The sequence below is a fragment of the Pleuronectes platessa genome, chromosome 8 (genome assembly GCF_947347685.1).
Source record: "Pleuronectes platessa chromosome 8, fPlePla1.1, whole genome shotgun sequence".
NCBI lineage: Eukaryota > Metazoa > Chordata > Actinopteri > Pleuronectiformes > Pleuronectidae > Pleuronectes > Pleuronectes platessa.
In genome coordinates, this window is record NC_070633.1 from 23,449,889 (window position 1) to 23,472,019 (window position 22,131).

Here is a 22,131-nt window from a genome sequence, read left to right on the forward strand (position 1 = left end):
GGGGAATTAACTGTATAAATATTTCAGGCCAAGGCCAAGGTTCCTTTCACAAACCTATGAAGCATTCACTGTGTTTTCAAGCTGTCAGATTCTGCACAGAATGCAACAGTAGCCTAGAGGTGTGAAAAACAAGTTTGAGATCCTGGATCAGCTGGGAATAGGTGGAAAGTGCAGGAAAGCAAATGAGAGAAGCTCTGCTCTCCACTCACTCAACAACTGCCACTGAGACGCTCTTGACCCACACGTCTCCGGTGGAGCCGCTCCGAAGCCAGGAGTCAAACACTGGGATTGTGTTGGGCAGCTCCCAGGTGTGAACGTGTGAAACCGTGTGAATGTGAAGCAGCTACTTCCTGCAGCGGAGTGAGTGTGTTCTGCAAACTTTCCCTGGATAAATATAGCAATGCAGTGAACTCTCACTTTGAGTACACAGAATCTGTTGATGTCCTCTGAACTCATGTGAAGGCTTTAGTCTACATGGACACTAATTACCTGACATTTGACCTTATTCTGAATAATAATTTTCGATTATGAAGTTTACATAAGTTGCTAATAGAATATTCATATTCCTGTTTAGAAGTTAAAGAACATAGTCTGATTATGACTCATGTCCATATTACATCCACTATATCACAATTTTACAACCCCAAACCTCAAGAAGTTTTAAACCTCTTGAGTTTTTTATTTACTCAAAACAGTGAGAGATTTAGTATTACTAATTAAGTACTTTCTTATAATACTAATAAGAATATATATATTTAACATTCATGTCATTATTTCTTCTTTAAAGTTACACTTCTTGTTACAGAAGGTTCAATGAAGGAAAGCCACAGTAGCTGAGCCCAATGCACACAGAGCTTTTTGTTCATACATCCAATTATTCTGTGGCTAATAATTCAATACCCCTCATACAACAAAATGCAGGTAGAGCTCAGAATCACCTTTACATGACACATTAAAACACATGTAGCTTACGAAAACAGTGTGTGCAGAACCACTGACGTGAATAATGACAGAAGTTCAAAGTTTCCTCTTTAAACTGTTGAGGGGGTCAGAGAGGGCTCGGGGATTTAATGAGCAACCCGGATGGGGGTTTCCTCCTTTGAAATGTTCCCTCTTTTCCTGTCTAACCCCACAGCTCCAACCCCACAGCTCCAACCCCCCCCCCCCCCGCAACACACATAAGAAGGAAAACACATCATAAGGTCACAGCGAGTTCTTATCGCTGGGTAATGCATTGTCCAGCGGAGCAAGACTGTCCGCTCTAATCACGGCGTCTACATTTCTGGGGGCCGAGTGAGGTTAATTTACCTTTCAGATGAGAATACATGGTAAGCTGTTTAAAACGCAGCCACTAATAGAGACAGGGGCGACGGGGGAGAAAGGGCAATGAGATTTGACCCACAGCCTCGATGGATTCCCAAAGGACTTCTTTGAAATGACTCCTAGTTTTGATCTATTCTTCTCAGCCAGCTACAGGCAATATGTAGACTGAATAATGGTTGTGCTGCTGGTTTCAAATAGAAAAAGTTAGTCTGTGGGGAAACGGCAAATTGTTGCTGTGTTTGAAACCAAAATGCACAACAGAACAAGTTGGAAATGTACTTTTTAAATGATCTATTAGTAAAAGCACTTTTCGGGTCGTACCACTCAAACATTGAACATAACAAGCCACATTAACTCATTCACACACACAGCGCTTTACCTATTCTTTAAAATGCTGTCTGGAGGAGCCTGGGATCGAACCCGTGCACCCCTGTTTAGTGGATGGCCCGCTCTACCTCCTGAGCCGCAGCCTTACCACTAGTTATGAACTGATATATTGTCGTACCTGAAGTGGTCTTCCTGGCCAGGCTGAATGTGGCAGGTTCCTCCGTTCGAGCAGGGGAAACTAATGCAGGCGTTGATGGGTATTTCACAGTTTGGACCCTGGAGGAGAAGAGAAGACAAGGGGATGGAAAGACGTTAAAGAGTGAAGGCAGGGATTGTCTTTTTACTAAAAAAAAAAAAAAAAGCAGTCTTTTACGGAGTCTCGCTGATGCTGAGGTTATGGATGAGGGAGATGATTCCTCCCTCTGGCTCACTATTACACTCTCCTCTCCCTTCATGGTGTTCATTACCTTTAACATGGACGTGCAGCAAGCAGCAGCAGTAATAAGCCGTTTGCTAATGATGGAAAAGAAGTCTTACCAGGTGGTGCAGGAGTAAAAGAGCTCGCCCACTACCACAGGCACTGAATACAGTTAGCATTTCTTCTAGGTTCAGAAGCTGATGAGGAATCTTACCAACAATTATGTATATAATTTCATATTTTCAACCAAGACAGAGCTCCCTCCTGTTAAATTATATTCAAATAAACTGTAAATATGATATGATGACAAATATTGTGTATTATTGTTTTACACGTTGAGAAGCTGAGGTTGTTATTTTTCCATTGCAATTAAAAGTAAAATCTTTCAGCTTTGGGTCACAGATCTTTGAATATGTTTTCTGCGGTGAGAGAAAATAGCCTGAAGAGAGATCGAGGGTTGAATAAATCTATTCTGGTTGATTAATCTAAAAAAACAAAACAAACAGCAATTTACCAATCAATTCATTTCACAGGATTGTTTCTGTTTCTGTCATTCTTTCACAAAAACACACAATGACCTTTACGAACAATCACAAATGTACATTATGTACACACACACTCTACAGGCACACATGAACGTGTGCCACAGACAACTTCTTTGATTCATTACTGTTGTAACCACACACACCTGTTTTCTGAATAAACAGCTTTCACTTGGAATCAGAGACACACACTCGCACTCACAGACACACACACACACACACACAGACACAGACACACACACACCCACACACAGACACAAGCACACTCACTCCACATCGAACCCTGAGGCTGTTGTTTTAATTTCCAACCACCAAACCTTTGGCCACCAACACACACACTTCCTCTGATCTGGGCTGAGCCTCAGATGTTTACTCTTGTTTTCTCTCTCCATCCATCTTCATTACTTAATCCTCTCGTTTCTCTTTTTCTACTGCGTGGCTCTTTTGTTACGTTCACTTTTTTCCTTCAACCTTCTTCTTTCTCACTATTTGTTTTCTCCGTCTTTCTCTCAATCAGCTTTCCAGCTACATTGCTCTCTGTTTCCTCATGCATCCACCTCTTTCCTCGAACCCCCTATGTCTTCCCTCTCTTTTTCTCCTTCTCCCCTTTCTCTTTTGTCCTCTGCTGCTCCTTCTTTGATTTCTCTAACACATTTTAATTAATGTTTTCTCAGTGGACACCGTCGAAGAAAGACAAACATACATAAAGATATACACACGCACGCACACACACACCACACACACACACACACACACACACACACACACACACACACACACACACACACACACACACACACACACACACACACACACACACACACACACACACACACACAGAGTGCTTGTTTCCTAGTCTGTGACCTTGGCAAGTGATGTTTTAATTAAAAGCGAGACGAAGGCTTTGTCCTCCTGTAAAAGGTTGTGAGGTGTCTGTGCACATGGGATCACAAGTGTATCTTTAAAGTGCTTGTACACATGCACACGCACACACACACACACATACTCACTCACAAAAACACACACACACACACAAGCAAACACAAAAACGCCCACAGAGGCATGAACCCACAGCAAACGGGTGGGTGTATCGATGATACACAAACACGCTCACATATAATCCACAAACACACACACACACACACACACACACAGTGCAAGTCAGCCTCTGAGTAGAAGATTTGCATATTTGCACCGATGCACCAGCAGCACATAATCTAGTTGCAACCAAAGTCTCTCACTTCGTCTTTTGGCACCGCAATAATAAACCAATTATACCTTTTCTTGACAGTTGCCATATATATTGGTAATTTCCTAACTAGGATTGGATATCGCCACTGATTTCCAAAATTAATTTGTTTCCAATTCACAAGGTTTAGATTTGATTTTAGATTCGATTAAATATCAATTTATTTTCAGATATTTCATTTTACAATATCAATTTAAGTTGCATTATTCACACGTGTGACCAACATGGTGGCCCTCTGGAGCCCTGAGGAGTCTGGACAAGTATCACACCCTTTGTCTTTCGATCAGTCGATAGCTCCAGTGCAGCCAGCTGGAGTCATCATTTCTCTATTGATGAACCGACAGGTACATTATGCACGCGAGGCCAAAGCTAAGCCTGATAATACTGCTAATGCCACAGGCTTATGCAGCGCGGCTATCCATCAAGGATACTTTTCACACACGCAGCCAATTCTAGCATAAGTTACATTCTCTCCCCTTCTGCCTTGGCTGTTTGATTCCATAATTCAGAAGCTTTAAAATACTGATGAACCACTGGATAATGTCTGGCGAGCCGACGGTGAAGGTGAAAGCCACAAGCGAACAAGAGGCGGCAACATCGTCAGGGTTAAAGCGCTGATTTCTCCTGCGTTTACATCTGCTCAAATACATTTTCACTCTCCATGAAAATGTGTGTAACAGCAAGGAGGACAGTAGAGTGAAATACATCGGTTACCTGCTTTTTAATGTATCTGTATTCATATGCAGGCAGCTGTTAGCCAAAATGTCGTCTGGACGTAAAACACCTCCAAGAAGTATCACTGTTTGTGTTTCTTGTGGAGAAATGTTCAACTTGTGTGATAAAAGAATCTGGTATGACTGTTACAGAAGAAAGAGTCTTGGCCTGGATTTATCTGCTGCCCCATAACATTGACATTGTCAGGCGTTTGCCAATCAGCTCCGAGGTTGCACATTTTAAGGAATTATTGATCGCCAAATTTGCAGTTTCACACCGATCTCTCTAATATTTAGTGTTTTCGAGATGTACTGTTTAAAAAGAACAACAAGTTGACTACAGTATTATTTAAAAGTATCTCCCTCTGCTCCCTCTTCCCTCACCTTGAATCCAAATGGACAGGTGCAGTGGTAGGTTCCAGTCGACTCAGAGACACAGGTACCGTTGTTTTGGCACGGCGTCCCCAGGCAGGGGGCGCACTTTGACATCAGGCTGATGTCTACTGGGCCTGAGAGAGATAACACAAACAGAGGCAGATGAGAGCAGGACCACAACTCGGGGAAATGGAGGGATAAAGATAAGACGGCAGAAAGGGAGTGAAGGAGTGTCAGCGGAGAAGACATACATATTTACTCATGCTGCACTAAACACACTGCTGCAGACTTCAGTTAATGGAGTGTGTGCTGAGAGAAGGCCTCACAGGGGAAGGAGAGTGAGAGCTCAGGAGAACAAGGAATTTGATTTTCTATCACAGGCCTGTATGAGGAAGAGGAAGAGGCGATGATGTGAGGTTCTTCTGGTTTGATCCTATTTACTCTTATTTACCTTTACACTGAAATCTGTTGAGTGGTGTGGTGAGCAGGAGCCTGTCAGCCATGTCAGGAGGTCCAGTACAACGAGCGATTCCTGTGCAAAAGCAAAATGTATTGAGAAACATACATGACAATTTGTCTTATTCTTTATTATGTGACATGTTGCTTAGAGGTATTTTGATGACTTCTCCTTACCAGGCTCTTTAAAACCAGCCTTGACCCACTGGGAGAGCCAGCGCAGGTCACAGTTACAGTACAAGGGGTTGGCACCGAGAGCCCTGAACACACACAAACACACAATTTACTGGACAATCCACGACACTTGCATACAAACACAAAAGCGGACATATGGGGGTCGTACTTACAGGTGGGACAGAGCGGTGAGGTGGTTGAAAGCTCCTTCTGGGATAGTTGAGAGGTCATTGCCATGGAGAGTCCTGGAGGAGAGGAGAGTTAACATGGATATTAAACTAAATTTCCACCTTGTTAAATATTCAAGAGCTCGCTTTTGACTTTTGTTTATTGTGTGACTTACTCTATTGTGTGATTAATTAATTTGTTCAAGCATTTACTTGGTTGCAACCAGGAAAATAACGTGAAACCGCACAACTGACTTTTGAATTCATCCCAGAATGGTTCTTCAACCCTCCTCATCTTCTTCACTTCTGGATAATGCTTTTTTACTACTACTCGACTTATTGTGACACAGCTGCTGATATTAACTGTTTTATATTTAGATCAAAACATTGAAGCTGTGTTAACATCATGTCCACAGATAACAATTCACAGTTTTCAAATCAAACAATGAATATTTTCAGCATCGCATCCGTCATATTAGACTTAAATGAAACTGACGGCCCCGCGGTCTAATACCCGACTTCCAGCTAAATAATACAACTGGTCCGACTCTGACTTGCCGCCTGCTAAATTATTTAAATTATTTGTGGTTCCTCAGCTGCAGACACACCATCATCCCCTTTTATAATGGAAAAAAAATACATTATTTATGAAAGAATAACACAAAATAAACAGAAAGCTTATTTTCATTGTTGGGCAATAAAGCTCATCCTGGTCTCTGAATGGAATATTAGCTGTCTCATATGGTCCTGTAGCAGAGAGTGGTGTGTGTGTTATCGTGTGTGTTTGTGTGTATAAAAAAACCACATGGACAAACTGCAGGCTGTGATGTGTATCAGTGTGAGGATGTGTATTTTTGTTTTGTGCCTTTGGGGTTTTCATGTACATGTTCGTATGCTTAGATGTGTGTTCGTGTGTTCAGAACTTTTGTCTCCAAGGGCTCATGGACTGCAGACTGTGTGTGTGTGTGTGTGTGTGTCCTTTGAGTCTCACAATTTAAGTGTGTTGCCTGCTGGATATAAGTTCACATTCCATTAGAGCACAGGGCTGTGGCAGGGGACAGCTCAGCTATCAAACCGCCACTATTGAAAAAGTGTATGTGCATGTGTGTATGTGTGTGTTTGTGTGCGCACGTGTAAATCAGTGTGTTCATGTTCGTGTGTAATGTGCAAATATTTGTATGTGTCTGATATCTTTTGTACAACTTTGTGCTCGTATGTGTGCTTAATGTCTTAACATGTTTGTGTGCATCTTTGTGTGTGTTCCCTGCATCTATGTACGTTGGTCTAACAGCCCCCGCACACTGCTGGCCCAGAGGGGGTTGTGGGTAATGAGGAAGTGACAGTGATGGCTGCTTGGCAACCAGTTGCTATGCGGGGGCAGAGAGGGATCAGTCCCCACGGCAACATCAACTAAAATGAAAGGAAGGAAGGAGGGAAGAATTTTTTTAAAGAAGCGATCACTAAACTTCAGCAAGGTGGAGGTCTGGTGAAAGATAAAGTCAATACGTGGAGAAAAGGCCAGAAACAAAGCCGACTTTTTCTGTCTGAACAAATCGAGGTGGAGGAAATGTCCACAGAGATGAACACGAGGCTCAGGAATCAGATTCCTCTGAGTTAGTTCATGTTTTCATGTTCATGAGCTTTCAGCCGAAAGTTTCTGTCATAGAAATGTGATATTTAAAAGTAGTAGCTGTAGTTTGAGAAAACAGGTTTTTCTTGTAGCCTTTAAGTGAACGAACCAGAAATTATTTCAACTATAATTTCATCTAATCAAGAAAAAAATCCCTGTTGAATAAACAGTGATAACACAGCATTTAAAATTCTACTTGTTGCTTGTATTAGAGTGAAAAGTAAATTCTGTCCATGAGCATTTAAGTTGCAAGTTTTTTTCTGTGCTTATACTATTTTCATGTTAATGTGTGTTTACCTACTTTTATATCTATCTCTGTATGTATGTGCCTGTGTGTTAGTGTGTGTGTGTGTTTGTGTGTGTGTGTGTGTGTGTGTGTGTGTGTGTGTGTGTGTGTGTGTGTGGATGGCCGCAGTGTGCGGGGGTTAGAGAGACAGAGGGTGGACAACCAGATGGATGACTGAGGACACAGAGGCTGAAGGTCGATTCATCAAACACAACATTGGGCGGAGAGAGAGAAAAGGAGGAGAGGATGGATGGAGGAGAGAGAAGGAGACACAGAGTGAAGGGGCAGAGTGTGTGTGTGTGTGTGTGGGGGGGGGGGGGGGGAGATGGAGCACAGCATGCAGACACAGAGGGAGCATTAAAGAGGAGATGAGAGATTGTCACTTTTATCTCCTTCAGAACCCTGAAACAACAAATGATCGGGCGGCGGCTTCTCATTTTGCGACCGGCTCTTCAACGTGGCCTGACACCGGGGGGGCGATTAAACTTTAATTTAACTCAGCACTATAACTAGCAACAGGGAGTGTTGAATATTCAATCCACTGCAGCACTTGAAGATGAAACTTGCTACTCACAGCAGGCGAAGTGACTTGAGGCCGTCGAAGGCATGGACCGGGATGCAGCGAATCTGGTTATAGCTCAGGATGCTGAAAGAGAGAGGACATGAGCAAGGTCAGGAGACTCAGTTTGTAACTCAGGATGTTGTTTGTAAACATGTTGCTTCTCTTGTACATATTCATGTTACATTCATTAATTATATTCTAGACAATTCCCTGAATAGATATAAACAAACATAGAGAATAAAAGGGACAAAGAGGAAGGAAGACATGAGAGGTGAAGCAGCAGATTTGGTTTTACAGAAACTCAGAACCTGTAGCCTGTGTATGTGGAGACATGGATAATTAACAAGGGGGCGCATGTTTAATGAAGTGGAAAAATTAGGCAAAGGTGAAAAAAACGAATTAGACGCGTTTGAAATGTCAAACTCCCACAGCACAGGTATGTTTTCTTCTTTAAAAACTGTCAATGGACCAAAAATAAGTTCAGGAATAAATTGAAAAAAGGGGAAAAACCTTTAAGGCCAGGATTCCACTCATGGTCAAATTTTCCAGGATAATTATCTTAATATAATCTAGCATGGATCCTGATAATGATCCAGTTCACGTCCCATCCACTTACATGGAGGAGGTGGTGTTTATGACCTGTACTGGAACCCACTACCAGGTCCTTCAGTTTTGGGGAACCCTCCTGTCGTCTATCTTTACAAACAGTTTAGGGTTTAAACCTGATAAGTATCTTTAAGACAACGTTGATTCTCAGCAGCTTTCGTCTAATGACGTTCAACATAATCACACCTACTGATTATCGAGAGGCGTCAAAGTGTCTCAGAGGAAACACGGAAAATCTTTTAGATCTTTAAGACGTCAAACTTTGTGTTAACAACTGGTTGTTAAACGTTAGAGCAACAATCCCCAGAGCCAGCAAATCCACAGATTAACTAAAAGGCTGTAAAAACCAATGTGGAAAGTGAAACATTCTCCTCCACCTCCACCATGTGAACTCTTGGCAATGTACACTTGAGCAAAGCGTTCGACACAGAGAGCGTTCCAGCGATGTTATCTGGGGGCTAACAGTAGAACTCTGTGGTTGCACTGGGCAGCTCCCGGGTGTGAATTAGTGCAACTGTAGGAAATATGAAACAAGGAGTCGCTGGATAAGAGCGAATGGGCTCAGTCAACCTTCCCTGGACACACAACAGCCAGATGATGTAAAAAACATGTAATACACAAAAAAAATAAGCAAAAAGAGAGACACAAACTAAAGTGAATGAATGTGAATGTAAGACAGAATGAAAGTACATTTTAATTCAGCAGGGTCACTGAGGCAACCTCCGAACCAATATGTTTTCCTTTTAAAACAGCATTTCAGCTCAGTATCAGTAATAATCCTGATCCACACAAACTTGTAAATCTCAATACATCTCACTTTGACTTTTCTCTCTGAACCTGACCAGCCCTGACCGGCTTTCTGGTTTTTGTTTTCTGAACATGATGTTTTCACCGATTAAAGTAAAAAAGGAAGTAGGAAGCCAAGCCAATGTGACTGAACCCAACCCAAATATTGTTTCAAAGTTTTTGTCTGAACACGGCCCAACCCATCGGGTCTCGACGGGCTCGGGGTCAGATACACACACTCTGATTCTCACACACACTGGGGCATGGGAAGCAGATTGTTGCTTAGCTACAGAAAATACTACCAACCATAAACAACGATGGCAAAAAGTGAGATGAGGAATTTGTTTTTTTTGACGGACTGAGGGTGTCATCAGCGTTTTGCCTTCACCACCGGTAGTTGAGCCTTGACGGAGTTTTCAAAATAAAAGGGGTCCCAACAGTTTCTAAACTTCTCAATTTTAGGTGCTTGAAAAACTCCTGAGTAGAGGGTACGGCAGTCGCAATGGTAACAACAGTGATGTTTTTCAAATTAAACGTGGTTGAAACCTGAGTGAGTGATGAAGTGATGCATATTATGAAAGAGATGAAGGAAGAGGATGATACAAGAGGAAGACACAAGCAGAAGATAGTGCAGAGACATTTGGAGGACAGAGGTGGAAAAGCTATAAGAAAACATCCGTTAAGATAAGTAAACGCTTATTTCTACAGGTGTTTAACCCTAACACTTGCAAACAAACACAACTTTGATATGACATTGGATCATGGGCGGAGTGTGTGGTAACTCACAGTGTGGCTAGCTGCGTCATATTGCTGAAGGTAAACTGGGCCAGTGTGCTGATGCTGTTGTTGCTCAGGTCCCTGCGTAGATACAAACATGTCGTAAACATACAAACACAAACGTGCCGTTCATGGTGCATATACACATGATGAGGTCTTTAAACTGTCTGCACAACACTTTAGTGTGTGTTTTCTTTTCAAGGTTACGTGAGCAGTACATACACCAGTGACAGCTGCTTCAGGGATGCCAGCTCCTTGGGCACAGATGTCAGCATATTACCCTCCAGGTAACTGCAAGGAAAAAGGTGCATAGTTAATGTGGGATGTATTGCACACACACACAGACACACGCACACACACACTCAGGCAAATACTCACACACATATTTTTTACATTTTGGTATCTACCTTAAGACGAAGTAATGAAAGAATGGAGGAACACAACATCTCAATAAATCATTTTTTAGTAAAGTAAATGTTTCTTCTCATGTTTTTCACACTGATGTCATCATGTGTTTGCTCATACACTGGTGTAGAGATTCTTCTGTAGAAGCCTTAAACACATTCTGTTTTCCAACCTCCGCAAATTCAAGATACGTTTAGGATGTGAGAAGCAACTCATCAAACTCCACACTCATGCACACACACACATTTTATGATCCACTGGTCTGTGCTCCTCACTCTCTCAGGTCATAAGTAGGTCATGTGGACAGTATGATGGAGCATCTTCTCCAGTTTGATCAATACCTAATCACTGCTATTGACCCCACAGAGCAGGCCTATTTCATAGCTAGAGGCCTTTCTGTGCGGGTGTGAGTAATAATTCACATTTTCTAACAGAGATTCTCTTCCTACACTTTTCGAAATTTCACACATCTCAAACTCTCATCTCTTACGCTTTTATAATCCTGCATTACATGTAGCATTATAGGCATCTTTCTTCAAAACAGAGATTTTTTAGTCTTAAAATTAAAGACAAGGACAAAACGTTGAAATAAACTGGGAAATCAGAAGGCGAATACATGATTACAATTATTGGGAAAGCTTTTAAAAAGTGTAAATAGTGGACTGTAGCTACTTTAGAGAGATTTTGTACTTTTCCAACATTGTAATGTCAAAGTATTTTCAAGAATTTCTTTTAGGAAAAAACCCAAGGACAGTTTCTGGTGTCGCCCTCGGCTGGAGGGAAATATAATTTCTTCCTTACTCTTTTCTTAGTAATACTACATGAGACAATAATCGACTGCATGTTCTATATTTACTGTAAATATATTTTAGATATCTGTTGTGACTCATAGATTCATGACATCAACATCTAAACAAACAAATAATACACACAAACACCTGCAGCGAGTACACTGCAGGTATAAACCAATTAAGCCACAGGAATATATAGAGAGAGTTTTTGTGTGTGTGTGTGTATGTGGGTCTGTGTGTGTGTGTGTTTGTTTATTCACCTAATGCTTTGTTAGATCCTGAAGCTGCATAGGGCAAACTGCTGCATCAATATTGCACTGCAGCAACGTGGGATTTGTGTGATGTGTGTGTGTTTGAGACTTTGTGTGTGTGGTTGTGACGTTGCATGTAGTTTGGGACAAAATACCTGGTGTTGCTTATGTGCATTAAGATGTTTGCTGTATATTTGAACAAGTACAGATCCTTGCATTTGAGTTTGTTCTGTGTGTGTGTGTGTGTTTGTGTGTGTGTCTGTGTGCGCGCGCATGCATGCGTGACTCACAGCTCCGTGGTGTCCTTGGGAATGCCCTTGGGCAGAGAGTGCAGCCCTCTGTTGCTGCAGCGCACCACGGCGTCTGAGCACGTGCAGGCGTCAGGACAGCCAGACGTAGGAAGACAACCATTATCCTCAGCACCTGGAGAGAGAGAGTCATGGAGAGAGGGATATTAGAGAGAGACAAAAGAGAAGGAAGAGAGGGATCAAGAAAAGGATGGAGACTTAAAAGCGGACAGAGATGACACAGAGAAAAAGGGGCAACAGACCGAGGAGAAAGGGGGAAGGAAATAAAACAGACAGAAAGAAAGATAGAGGTTGGGAGAGGCAAGGGCAAAAAAAGGAGAGAGCAAAGAAGAGATAAAGGAAACGATAGAAAGTTATAAAAACTAGAGTTAATTCCAGCCTAAGCTCCGTCCATGAGTAATTTATAATCCATATCAAATGAGTAGAGGCCATTAAATCAGCTGCACTTGTGCTTCAACATCTGGCTCAGGACCTGCAGGCAGGTCGTAGTAGGCTGATATTAAAACCCTTTAGATGACTCTGGATGAATACTGAACAGAGGTTGAAAGGATGGACTTTGACCACTCATGTAAATACGGGCACAAAATAAAAAGTTGCAACACGCAACAGTCGTTAATCTAACTGCATTGATTTCATACAAAGATGTAAAATTCCTTCAGTTAAAAATAATATCTCATTTGTTCTGTATAAAACATGACTTCAGACTTATCTGAACATTTAACCTTTTTACGACTTCTTCATTCAAGATTAAAGAACCGGCAATTTGTAAATGCTAATTCTGTTTCGTTTCATCTTTATGAATCTGTTTAGACTATGCAACTATGTGTCACACACACACCCACCGACACACGGCACGCACGAAACCCCCGTGAATGATCGTAATCATTCCAGCACTACGAGATAAGACGGATCAGAGTCTGGAACGTTGTTCTTGGCCTGAAACTGCTTCAATTTTCTTGACTGACAGAGAAACTCACACACACACACACAGCTTTAATCTAGCCCTGCCTTTTGTAAATAGTTGAAATGCGGTCCCAAATGTGAAACACGTTGAGTTAAAACCATAATGAGGGATAATGAAGAGTGGACACAAAGCCAAAAACAACACAACTGCAATCCGAGTCGGTGTGTGTGTGAAAGAAAGGGAAACAGGAAAGAGAAAAAAACATTTATTTGCTCATGTGTGCTCATATTTTGCTGTTTTTGCCTCTGTGCCAATACGCTGCCACATCCTTACATGTGAGTGTAGGTGTATGTGCACATTGTGCAGCAGAGTTCGCTGCACATTCCGTTTGTTAAATAGCAATCTCCTTCTGTCCTTATGGCCATTTTCTTATTCTCTTTGTAGTTTTCTAATTGTGCTCATGTCAAAATATCTAATAAATGGGAGCTCAGGTTTCCCAGTGTGGAGCGGAGTGCTCACGAGAACATGTTTTATCTAAAGTGTGGAGCTGTGCAGCGAGTCCACTGGGATGTGGAGCCGTGGGCGGACTCACTCTACAGTTGGCTAATTGAACTAACATCTAAATCTGTGCTAAATATCTCCTCACAAATTCAATTAACTTTACCTTTCCCTTTGGCTGCCTCTGGACAACTCAACAGCCATCATAGTCAACTTTAAATAGACCGGACATGGGGACCTGGGCTCTATACAAGTGTGTGGGTCTGTGCTTTTGTTCTTTTGAGAATCAATTTCAGATTATGGTCATGTCAGCATCGCCAAGAGGGGACGCTGCTCCTTTCTGGTGTCAGTCAATCAATCCTTTGTCTATGTCAAAGAATGGATATATAACCTGCGTTTAATGATAGTAGTTTTTAGAGCATTTCTGTGTACATTGTATATGAATATGATATGGTTGTAAGTTCATGTAAATACCAGTCTTAACCATTTCAAAGTCATGTGTGTGCAGCTGAGTGAGTTTGAAGGTAGTGTGTGTTTGTGTGTGTGTGTGTGTGATACAACAATAAATATTGAGCTCTGATACAATCTTAGAGTTTCCGCTCTTGAGCCAACCCAGCTAACTACTTTCCAAACTCATTTTCAGTAAATGGTCGCAGCGCAGCTACAGGAAATTAGAAAAGTGTAATGAATGCAGAGAAACTCAGGAGGGAGAGAGAGAGACGCAGAACCCGATACAGAGAGCGGGCGAGTTTGAAGTGTGAAGCCATAAAGACAGAAAAAAAAGGGGGGAAAAGGGGAAGAAAGAAAGATGTAACAGACGGGACAGCCAGACCACACTTTGCTTATGGCGTCAAAGCCGAGGGCCTAAGTAGCTATAGGCAGACATCGCCTTGGTAAAAGCAACGTCACTGTTAAAACCACAGGCTGATGTCATCCACTGCTGCTGCTTGCCAGTGGTTACTGATCGTTCTGTCCTCACGATACCCGGCTGACCGTGTGTGAATATCTGCTGACTAAACACATCCCATAGTGGACGTTTTTGGAACGAGTATCTGGACAGTTTGTTGCACAGAGACAAGAATCCAAACTGTTTTGACTTCAGTCCAGAACAAACCAAAAGACATGAAGTACCTGAGGGGCTGTCACACGATTCCACTGTGATGTCACTACAGTCCCTCTGTGAACAATCGATTTTCCTTTTGTCTCTTTTGGGAGATTTAGAAATTGGGGCCTTGCCTCAACACACTCATTACAACTTGCTCGGGGGAAGAAAACATTATGTAATCGTGTAGATGGAACATGGAACAGAGTTTCTCTCCTGACCTTCTGTTCTCTAACCGACACTGCAGTAGACTCCTTCAGAGCTATGTGCTGCACAATGGACTTTCTCTGAGTCACTGTATATTGGACTTTACCATCTTTCTTTAAAAAGTGGAGAAAGGGCTCAGTTATTAGGATGAGTAAACATGATACAAAGACATTTAATTTACCTTTCAATCCCTCGGCTCATGCTCTTATCTGAGGAGGACACATGGCTGCGGACTGACACGTCATTTGTTTCGGGGCTGTCACCTTTGTGACTTCCTGAAAATCCAGTGTCATTTCAAATTCATATGGGGCTTACAGCCACATCACGTCTGTTGTTAATTTGTGGATTATGTCTAAGCCCTGATATTTCAAATAGTTTTCATGGAATTAAAGCCAAAAAACTATTGTTCTGTTCTAAGGGACAGAACGAGGGGCTCACCGTCACATGTGAAGTCAGGGTTCGCCACGTCCTGGATGGGGATCTCCTTCAGGAAGGCTGGTCTCTGACAGCGAGGGTTTCCACTGACCACCCGGGTCTTCTTCAGCCACTGACCGAGCCAGGACAGGTGACAGTCACACACGTACGGGTTGGACAGGAGGTTGCTATGGAAAAACACAGGGACAGTAAGACAGAGACAGAAGGACATAAGGAATGGACAGCAGCACTGGATGCTTTGTTGCTGCACAGTTGAATCTAGAGTACCTCCTTTTTTTCCCTCTACAATCAAATTAATTTGCAATATAATAAATGAATCATAGCATAAAATAAATCTTTTTCTATGAATTATGTGCAGGAAGCAGGAACCTTCAATCTGAACAATCTTCACTAACTACACATTTACAGGAAGGACCAATGATAAGACTGAGGCTTTCAAAGAAGTGCTGACAACAGAAAGAGGGCCCAGAGCTAAAGAGAAAGAACATTAGCTACTTTTTTATTATCATTTGTACTGTATTGTGTAGACTGGAAGCCATGAGGTAAACTGTTGTTTTTTGAGTTATTCATGTGAATAAGAACAAATATAGATGGAAGACAAAGACGGAGGAGGACGAGAGAGAACGGGAACAAAAGAGAGGCAAAGAGGAAAGGTTATCGGTTATTTTGATTCACTTTGCAAAGTTTGAAAGCTGCCGAGTGACAAATGTAAAAGAGGAAGAAAAGGAAAGGAAAGGTCATCTGTCCATTTGTATTCATTTTTGAGCTCTCATTTCTCATCTCATTTGATCTCTCATTGCATTTTGTTGCTTTTATAAAACCGCTCATGTAATATTTATGCCGAGCCACATTTGAACTGAATACAGTGAACGTAGCATCTGCAGCACACACTAGGAAGGTGGTGGCACCTTAACGCAGCTCTCATCCACTCATTTTCTGGTACAATTGACAAAGATTAATTATAAATTATAACAAAAATAATATCAACCGGAAAAACTTCTATTCTGTGCAGTTGCAAGTGCCACATTACCTCAGATCCTGTCTCCTGCTCAACTAATAAACCTGAATGCTGCTGTTTGTGCTCGAGTATTAATGGTGTGCTGTTACAGATAGCGACGAGTTATTTCCTCATTTCCTTGTAATGAACTGACCTCGCTGCGTGGCTACCAGACCTAAGCTAAATCCCTTCCTTCCTTTGCAGAGTGTTAATCTTTTAATTAAATGGACAAACTCTATAGGGAAACGATGCACTAAAAATGGAGGCAGATATTATATAGTGTAAGAGTGAAAGAGGAAGAGAGTGAGTGTGAAAGAAGACAAAAGAAACCAGGGGAAAGATAAGGAAATGAACAAAGGAAGAGTTAAAACCAGAGGGTGTAGAAATAAAGACAAACTTTCATCTTTCTTTCATGCCAAACTGCCGGCAGGTGTTGCATACCAAATACAATGTTGCAACAAAGCCAATGAAAAACTAATGTTGAAAAATATGAATGGTGACAAATGACGGAGTGGAGGGAAATATAATATCTCTCCATTTGTGCGGTGATAATCACCAGCAGCTCCACTGAGCAGTTTGAGTTTATGTTAAATGAGCTTCCATCCATTCTCCACCTCTGCTGTCCCTATTCTCCCTCTCTCTCTCTCTCTCTCTCCTCTGCCACCTCTCCTCCCAAAAGACCCGAGAAGAAACTGGAATCGAAGATGACAGGTACACAGCAGCGGAGAGAAAGAACAAGGGAGGGAAGCATGGAGGAAAGAAAGAGGGTAGAGAGGATGTGAGGAGACTTTTTTTTTAAACTTGGTATGTCTCTGTTTGCCTTTGGAGAAACATATAAGACCCTGTAATGTTTTATTGACATGGTTATATATTATTTACAGCCTTCACGGGGTTAGAAAGTTGAAAAAATAGAAAACAGTCCTCTCGCTTCTTTGCCTCATTCTCTCTGCTTCCTCACAGTAATGTTGTGTTGCAGGTTAAAGGTGGTCATGACTTTACTTCATGGTATTTCTCAATAATCAACATCCTCACACAAATACCAAACTCACAACCACAGGAGAGAGGGAGATCAAACAAGAAGAAGACAGAGAGGATAAAGTGATAGAAAATGGTTCGGGGGAAACACGCTAAGAGTTAAGAATAATAATGGGATTGAAATAAACAAAACTGAAATATTCAAACATATGAAGATTACGGACGGTCGAGGGATGCGACTTACATGGTGGACAGGGAGTGTAGGGTGGAGAAGGCTCCCGGGGCGATGCTGGAGATCCTGTTGTCGTACAGCGACAGGAGCCGCACTGAGCTCAGACCTGTAAACGTGCTGTTGTCGATGCAGCTGATCTGGTTGCTCCTCAACATTCTGCAAACAAAAACACAAAATGTTTAGTAAATGAGGGTGAATCCAACATTTTTTACACATATACTTTATCTTAAAATTATCTAATTAAAGGTTCAGTGTGTAGAGTTTAGTGACATCTAGTGGTGAAGTTGCATATTGCAGTTGAATACCAGTCACTTCACACTCTCCTTCCAAACATGAGAGAACCTGTGGTAACTTCAATTGCATTAAACTCGAAAGGTGTTTAGTTTGTCCAGTTTGGGCTACTGTCAAAAACATGGCTGCATCCATAGAGAGGACCTATTTCTGATGTGAATATAAAGTATTTACATATAAAAGGCCCAATCTAGGGTAAAGAAAACAGTTTCTGCTAATAGATCCCTGACAGCTAAATCCTACACACTGAATCTTTAACATTTTAAAGTATAAATATTGTTGCACAAAGTTTAAAAAAGCTTCAAAATTAAACTGATGAACCAAGAATAGATTTGACTATATTTTTTAACCCGAGGTAGTTTTTTTCGACAGGCGGTCGTAGTGTACGAAGTATCTGAATAAAAAAACTACAGAATTTACATAATTCATGTTGATAAAAAGAGACAAAGAGTATGAAAGAACATAAATGATAATGACATGGACGAAAGATAAAACAGAAACTAGAGCTAAATTCAAACCAGTCCCCACAAGACAAACGCGACAGACTCTGTAATATGACATTAGCTTTGACATTCAGTCATTCGGGACCAGGCTAACTGAGTTAGTTAGTATTAGCGATCTCTGGGATGGGCTAACCTAGTTAGCAAGGCTATTACTGGAGCAGGGAGCCTCTTAACATAATACAGAGACAGCCATGATACCATTAGAGAGTCATTAGGCTGCATAGATATATACAGGATAGCATTAGCTAGTCATTACTGAGCATACACAGACAACACCGGCTCGGGGTTCTGTGCACTATCCTGTAGCTCCTAATTGGACACCAGCCTATTTATGGCGGGCATCTAAATGAGAGGAATAACAATATGCTGTCATTAGCCCTTATTTCAGGGTATACGAGCAGACAATCCCGCCCATTTCTCTTCAGTTTGTGGCGGAAACAAGGTAATGAAGTTCAACACAAGTCCGATGGAAACACAAGTAACAGCGCTAGTGATGACCAACGATGACCCGGTGGCCATTTTGAAGGAAAAATCAGAGCAACTTAACCAGATGTTGTAGAAATAAAAAAAATACTTTGATGTTGTACAAACACGTTATTCAAATGTTATATATGATGTATTTTATTTTTTAATCTACCCACATATACAACTGCAATCACATGCACTGTTGTTAACAACTTACAGAGTTTTCAGGCCAATGAGGCCCCTGAACATGCGACCCTGCAGTCCAGTCAGCTTGTTTCCTGTCAGGAGCAGCTCCAGAACTCCGCCCGCCCCATCGAACGCACCCTCACGGATGTCCCTCAACTTGTTGTTGCTCAGGTTGCTGCAGGATAGACAAAGAAATGACAGATTGAGCTGATTTTCACATTTAGGTTTTTTGTGTTTGTCTTGATTAAATCCAGGATCGCCATTGCAGAGAGAAAACACAACCACATATGCAAACACAACATTCCCACTTTCCTAAAGTAATCAGTCACAGCCATTCAACTAATACATGTTATCATTTTCTCTCTTTCATCTTAATGTCCTCGTTTTGCACAATAGATGTACTGATAACAGCCATTACTATAAAACACAAAGCACAAACACTCACACATACACCCAAACGTACATGCACGACACAAAAGTAAATGAGACAAGTGGCCACAGACAACTGAAGACGATCACTATCTCTCTTCCTTGCAGAGACAATGAGAAAAATGAAAATGAAAAAAGCATTTGGCCACAGAGACAATAACTGGAGATGATAGCTATCAAGACTACTGCAGCTTCATTCATAGGTGGTTTTGTGCGTTTTCTTATCAGCTTTGGCTGAGAGGAGATGGGAGGAGGGAAGAGGAGATGGGAGGAACAAAAAGCTGATGAAGAAAGAGTAAAGAGTTAAATTAACAATTAAATAAATAACAATGCAGACAAACTAAGAAACAGGAAGGATAAGAGAGAGGTGATGGGAGGAGAGGAGGTGAGGAAGGGAGGGAAGGAATTGAGAAAGAGCAAAATGGAAATGAGTGTGAGACAATCTATATCGTCAGTGACACTGCTAGATGGTTAGCAATTTCCTCTCCAATAAATCAACTGCTGCTCTCTGGTCTGTCTTTCTCTATCTCAGTCTGACGCACACATGCACACACGCACATACACACGCACACAAACACACACGTGAAGTAGGATAAGCAATGACTGTAAATCTGCAGCGAAGGCCCAACTTCTATTTCCATTCAATATTCCCCTCCTCCATACCTCAGACCCACCCTTCTCTCACTCTCTCACGTTCTCCCTTCTGTGACTCCTCTTCCTCTTCCTCTCGCATATGTCTCTCTCATTTTCACTTCTCTCTTCTTTGCATGTTTTTTCCCCATGTGCTTAATATCTTCTTCAACCTTGCTCCCTCCTCTTCAACCTTCCAATGCATTTCCTCTATCACATTTCTTTCAATCCTTTTCTCTTCCTCTTCACTTCTGGTTTTTCATGCATTCCTTATTATTCAATCCAAATTTGTCCTTCTGTTCATCTGTCATTTTATAATTGCAAAGCCTTTTTTACGCTATATACAAAAAAAGAAACAGACTAAAAGAGAGTGAATATCAATAATATTCACTAAGAAGTGACCAGGAAACATGCATCATTATTTTCAAAGGCTGGAAGCAGGGACACATACATGCAAAAGCAAACATCCAACCCAGGTCCTAACTGCAGAGTACTGAAATGAGAAGTGCTTATGTATTCACACACACACACACACACACACACATACACACACAGAGATGCACGTACGCACACAGAGATAGATGTTTATACGTACATCTTCTTCAAGTTAGGCAGCTTCTTAAATGTCCCCGCAGTCTCCAGGACGGCAATCTCATTGTCGTTTAACCGCCTACAGAGAGAAAGATAGAGGGAGCGAGTTAGACATTTATTCTTTCATGAACCCAACTGCTTCGAGTGAACACACACACTCACACACACATATACACACACAAACACAAATGAACATGTACACACACACACAAACACAAGATAGAGGGAGGCTGCACGTCAGGGAGGAATGACCGTGTGAAGGTTAAGAGGCCTTTAGTGACTGTTGGGAGAAGAGAAGGGAAGAGAGAAATCTTTTCTATGTGGTCATCAATACCCATAGTGCCCTGAGCCAGGAGGAAACGGTTTAAGAGATAGAAAGCTAGACATCTGCTTTATTGAGGTAATTTGTACTAAAATTGTGTTGCTAAAAGGAGGCTCGGTGTGTGTGTGTGTGTTATTGTGTTTGTTTGAATGTGTTGGTTAAACGAGGTAGAGCAAGAGAAATTGAGGACAGAAAGTTAAAGATCAGCCGGAGGGGGCACTTTCTAATGAGATACTGACAAACTCAAGAGATGGATCAACCTGGATGAAGCCAAGTAAAAAAAAAACATTGAAAAGTTGGATCGGGGATGACGGCAGGAAAATGATAATACCTTCACTGTTGTGCTGAAGTTTGCATAGATTTCGAAGATGAGATAGTGAAGATTAAACACTTCTCTTTACCTTGTGAACCAGGACTCTCAACATCCACTCCGAATGCACATGAGCTTTTTATCGAGTGCAAATAACTCTCTTAAGACTGATTCTTTCATGCCTATTGAACACATTCAAGGCTGATGTCAAGGATTTTCATGGCTAGTGGAAATAATCACAAAGAAAACAGACAGCCTGATAGACAGAGCAGAGAAATAAACCATACAAAATATATATAAACCTTCAGCTCGGTCATAACCTCCCCTGATTTCCCCTGATAAGGCAGGTTACAGGGCAGCTTGTGTGTGTGTGTTTGTGTTTGTGCCATTCGACAACCCTGTGGTGGGTTATGTTCTCGGGGAAAAGGCAAGAGAAACCGAAAGTGAGAGGGTGTTGAAAATGGAAGAAACTCTGATGTGCCCTCCAACCAACCATAAAGGACGAGGCTTATATTTTTTGACGTGAGGCACCCTGGGAATGGATGGAGAGAAAAGAACGGGGGAAATGGGAAGATTCAAATTTTATGAGAGAGAAACCGGAGCAAAGAGACGAAGGGACGGAAGAATCTGGGCCTAATGGTGTGTGTAATACTGACATTATTAGTGGCACCCATGGTTGAGTTCACCATTACACAACTAACCTCCATAATTAATACGATGCCAAACGCCCTGCATCTGCTGCAGTGCTCTCCTATTCTGCAGTGACGCTCTCCATTAGCACCACAGTGACAGCAGCAGCAGACGCTCTCCATCCTTCACCCACATTCTAAAGCTGCTTGTGATTCAGAGTTATTAGGGCAAAACTTTGCTTCTGGCTGGATTCCCATTTTCTGTGTGGATATATTAGC

The 22,131-nt window shown here is 41.7% G+C and overlaps 1 protein-coding gene across 1 annotated transcript in view; it reads right to left on the reverse strand.

Annotated features, from left to right (window-relative positions):
* The window catches only part of slit3 (slit homolog 3 (Drosophila)), a 220,166-nt gene that overhangs the window by 23,467 nt on the left and 174,568 nt on the right, over positions 1–22,131 (reverse strand). The window contains exons 16-28 of the mRNA XM_053429489.1: positions 20,596–20,670; positions 18,973–19,116; positions 17,509–17,652; positions 15,296–15,459; positions 12,129–12,261; positions 10,614–10,682; positions 10,401–10,472; positions 8,235–8,306; positions 5,751–5,822; positions 5,581–5,663; positions 5,399–5,479; positions 4,957–5,081; positions 1,829–1,926 (exon numbers count right to left, since the gene is read on the reverse strand). Of these exons, the coding sequence (XP_053285464.1) occupies positions 1,829–1,926; positions 4,957–5,081; positions 5,399–5,479; positions 5,581–5,663; positions 5,751–5,822; positions 8,235–8,306; positions 10,401–10,472; positions 10,614–10,682; positions 12,129–12,261; positions 15,296–15,459; positions 17,509–17,652; positions 18,973–19,116; positions 20,596–20,670 (1,332 nt within the window). The remainder of the gene's footprint in view (positions 1–1,828; positions 1,927–4,956; positions 5,082–5,398; positions 5,480–5,580; positions 5,664–5,750; positions 5,823–8,234; positions 8,307–10,400; positions 10,473–10,613; positions 10,683–12,128; positions 12,262–15,295; positions 15,460–17,508; positions 17,653–18,972; positions 19,117–20,595; positions 20,671–22,131) is intronic.